General features: G+C 40.0%; 1 protein-coding gene across 1 annotated transcript; it reads right to left on the bottom strand.

Annotated features, from left to right (window-relative positions):
* Positions 1 to 2,124: 2,124 nt before the first annotated feature.
* On the bottom strand, positions 2,125 to 2,649 carry LOC110893131 (extensin-like). The gene has a single exon (XM_022140250.1). It carries the CDS (start codon positions 2,647 to 2,649, stop codon positions 2,125 to 2,127), a length of 525 nt encoding a protein of 174 aa, XP_021995942.1.
* Positions 2,650 to 2,855: the final 206 nt, after the last annotated feature.

The raw sequence follows: 2,855 nt of genomic DNA, 5'->3' as shown, positions 1-2,855 counted from the left end.
TCATCAGACCTATGTTGGCTCTTATTGAACCCAAACTTCCCTTTCTTCGATTTTTGGGAGTTATCATCCTCCCGTTTCCTTCTCTCGTCGGTCTCAGTTTTGACCGACTTCTGCCTCACTGCATCCAAAGTGAGGGAAAGGGATAGGTCCACAACAGACCTATATGTAGTAGGCTTTAAAGTCTTAACCATGCCCTTTATTTCTGGTGCTAGCCCACCAATGAAACGCGCAATGCGTTTAGATTCAGGAGTTATCAAATATGGCACTAATCTCGACAGTGAGTTGTAGTCGGAAACGTATTCCCAACAATCTAAGTTCTTCATGGTGAGAGTCGGAAAGTCTGACTCCACCTTTTCCACCTCATGCGGTGGACAGTATGTTTCCTTTATTAGGTCCACAAACTTGGAGCATTCCATATTGTACATGGACATCTTCCCTGCTGACTGAATCATTGCCTTCCACCAGGTCAGGGCATCACCCTTGAATGATCGAGAAATATACTTCACAACATCTTTATCAGCGCACCCAGTGATATCAACCACTGTCTCCATCTCATCAAGCCACTTCATGGTGTCTATGGCTCCCTTTTCCCCGTTAAAATCTCTAGGCTTGCAGGAAACAAAATAATTATACGTACACCCGTCTTTAACAACATGGGACCTTTCCTTGAAAACCTACTTGGCTCACTCTTCGCAGTGGAAGAATAATGTGAGCTTTCCTTCTTTCATGCATAAGAATGTGGAATCGATTGGGACTTGGAAAGAGCAGAACTCGATCCTTTAAAGTTAGCTATGAAATTGTTCATAGCTTTGCCAACCTCTGCGGCTATCATAGCTTGAAGGTTTGCTCCTTCGTGGGCATTGTTTAAATCATTATTATCCCCGTCGTTGGCTCCATCCAAATTTGGATTCGCCATAACTAAAGCTTGGTACTATAAACCAAAATAAATGTGCTCTTTGTCACACTACCATAATAAAGTTTAGCACTTCAATAAGTGTTTAAATAGGATAATCATTGAAGTTATGTCTCAATGATTTAATAACAAAAATATGAGCCGCGATCTCATAGGATCATGTGGCTACAGGGTTTGGACATATGTCCTCCACCCTTATTTGGACAATGTACCATATAGTTACAACTGCCATTGTCTGAATGGACAATAAAAGATAGCTCATAGGCTCGTCTCGAAGGACATTAAAATATAGCTCATTGGCTTGTCACAATGGACAATAAAATATAGCCCGTAGGCAATTCATTTTGATATTACATTGAGTGTTAAAATTTCATGATCATCTGATTTGAGGATAATATTAGCCAAGATCTCATTCGATCATATAGGTGATAAGGCTTGAACATAGTTCATCACCTTTGTACAGAGAGTCATATGAACACAATTGTCATTGTCTTAACTGACAATATAATATAACCTGTAGGCAAATCATCACTAAGGTTGTTAAAATAAATAATCATCATATTGATGACACTAGCCATGATCCAATTTGATCATATGGGCTATAAAGCTTGGACGTAGTCCACCACCTAGATGGCTAGTGTGGTTCCTCATGTCACACTGCCAGGAATACTAACATTACATTGAATGTTAATATAGAATTAAATGTCTTATTGTTTATATATATATATATATATATATATATATATATATATATAGCCATGGTCTCACTTAACCATAAAGACTATGAGGTTTGAACATAATTTTCCACCTCTTGACAAAAGAGCTAGTCATCCTTAACTGTTTTATAATTGCCAATAATATAGGTGTTGCCATATGGCTGGTCTAAAACCATTAAAAAGATATTTTTGAAGTGTATAGAGGATTGAGAAAGTTTAAATAAAATCGAGACGATCGCTTTGAAAAGGATACTATATATATATAAATAAGAAAATTCTCAAATTTCCATTTCAAAAAGAAATATTACAATACTTTGCCCCAAAAGGGACTTGAAATAAAAATTAAACTACTTGTCTACACATGGACTAAAAGAAGATACATGTCCACGCAGGGACTAAAAGGAAATACATGTCCACGCAGGGACTAAAAGGAAATACATGTCCACGCAGGGAATTTTGGAATTTAAAAGAACAACTAATAAAAATAGCTATCTTCTACTCATCCTTCTTCCCTCTATACATCTTGTTGAGCTTTTTGAAGATCTTGCTCGTCTTCTTCTCATTCTTTTCAGCCTGTCGTTGAAGTTGCTTCACTCTTTCCAAGGCCTGATTAAGGGTCTCTATTTGTGGCGGTGGCAGTGGCTGTGGTTGAGGCATAGCAGGATACTGGTATCCATAATTCGGATATCTAGTAGTTGGATATGCAGGAGGGTAAGGAGACGGGTATAAAGCATTGTGTATGACTGCCTGCATATAAGGGTCGTACCCAGTCATATCAGGATACGTGGGAATCGGGTTATCAAAACCCGATGGTGGTGGTTGAACAAACGTTTGAGGAGTTGGGTCAACCACTGGTACAGTATTTGAGGGTCCACCCATTTGTGGGTCCTCAGGAATAGGAGGGTATGTTTGGGGCATTGGTGGTAGCGGGCTTGACCATGGTCCCATACGCACAGACATGCGCGCTCCACATTTCCTTCTTGGTTCTGGTGGCGGCTGTGGTTGCTTCAAAGGTTCCATTTACACGTCCTCTGGTGGAGGCAATGGTGGCGGTGTCGGAGAGTGATAGGGAGAGTGTAAACAAAGGTAAACTGATTGAAATATTGGTCCCACTCATTAGGACCCTAATATGGTGATCCTGCATAAGATGCAGAACCACTGGAAATCTCAATGGGGTACATATGCGACCCAGATGGTGGCATTTCCGAATCCGAGTCTTCGTCCGA

This window comes from Helianthus annuus, chromosome 12, assembly GCF_002127325.2.
Source record: "Helianthus annuus cultivar XRQ/B chromosome 12, HanXRQr2.0-SUNRISE, whole genome shotgun sequence".
NCBI classification, from domain to species: domain Eukaryota; kingdom Viridiplantae; phylum Streptophyta; class Magnoliopsida; order Asterales; family Asteraceae; genus Helianthus; species Helianthus annuus.
Note: the sequence above shows the minus strand (reverse complement) of the source record. Positions and strands in the feature narration are given on the sequence as shown.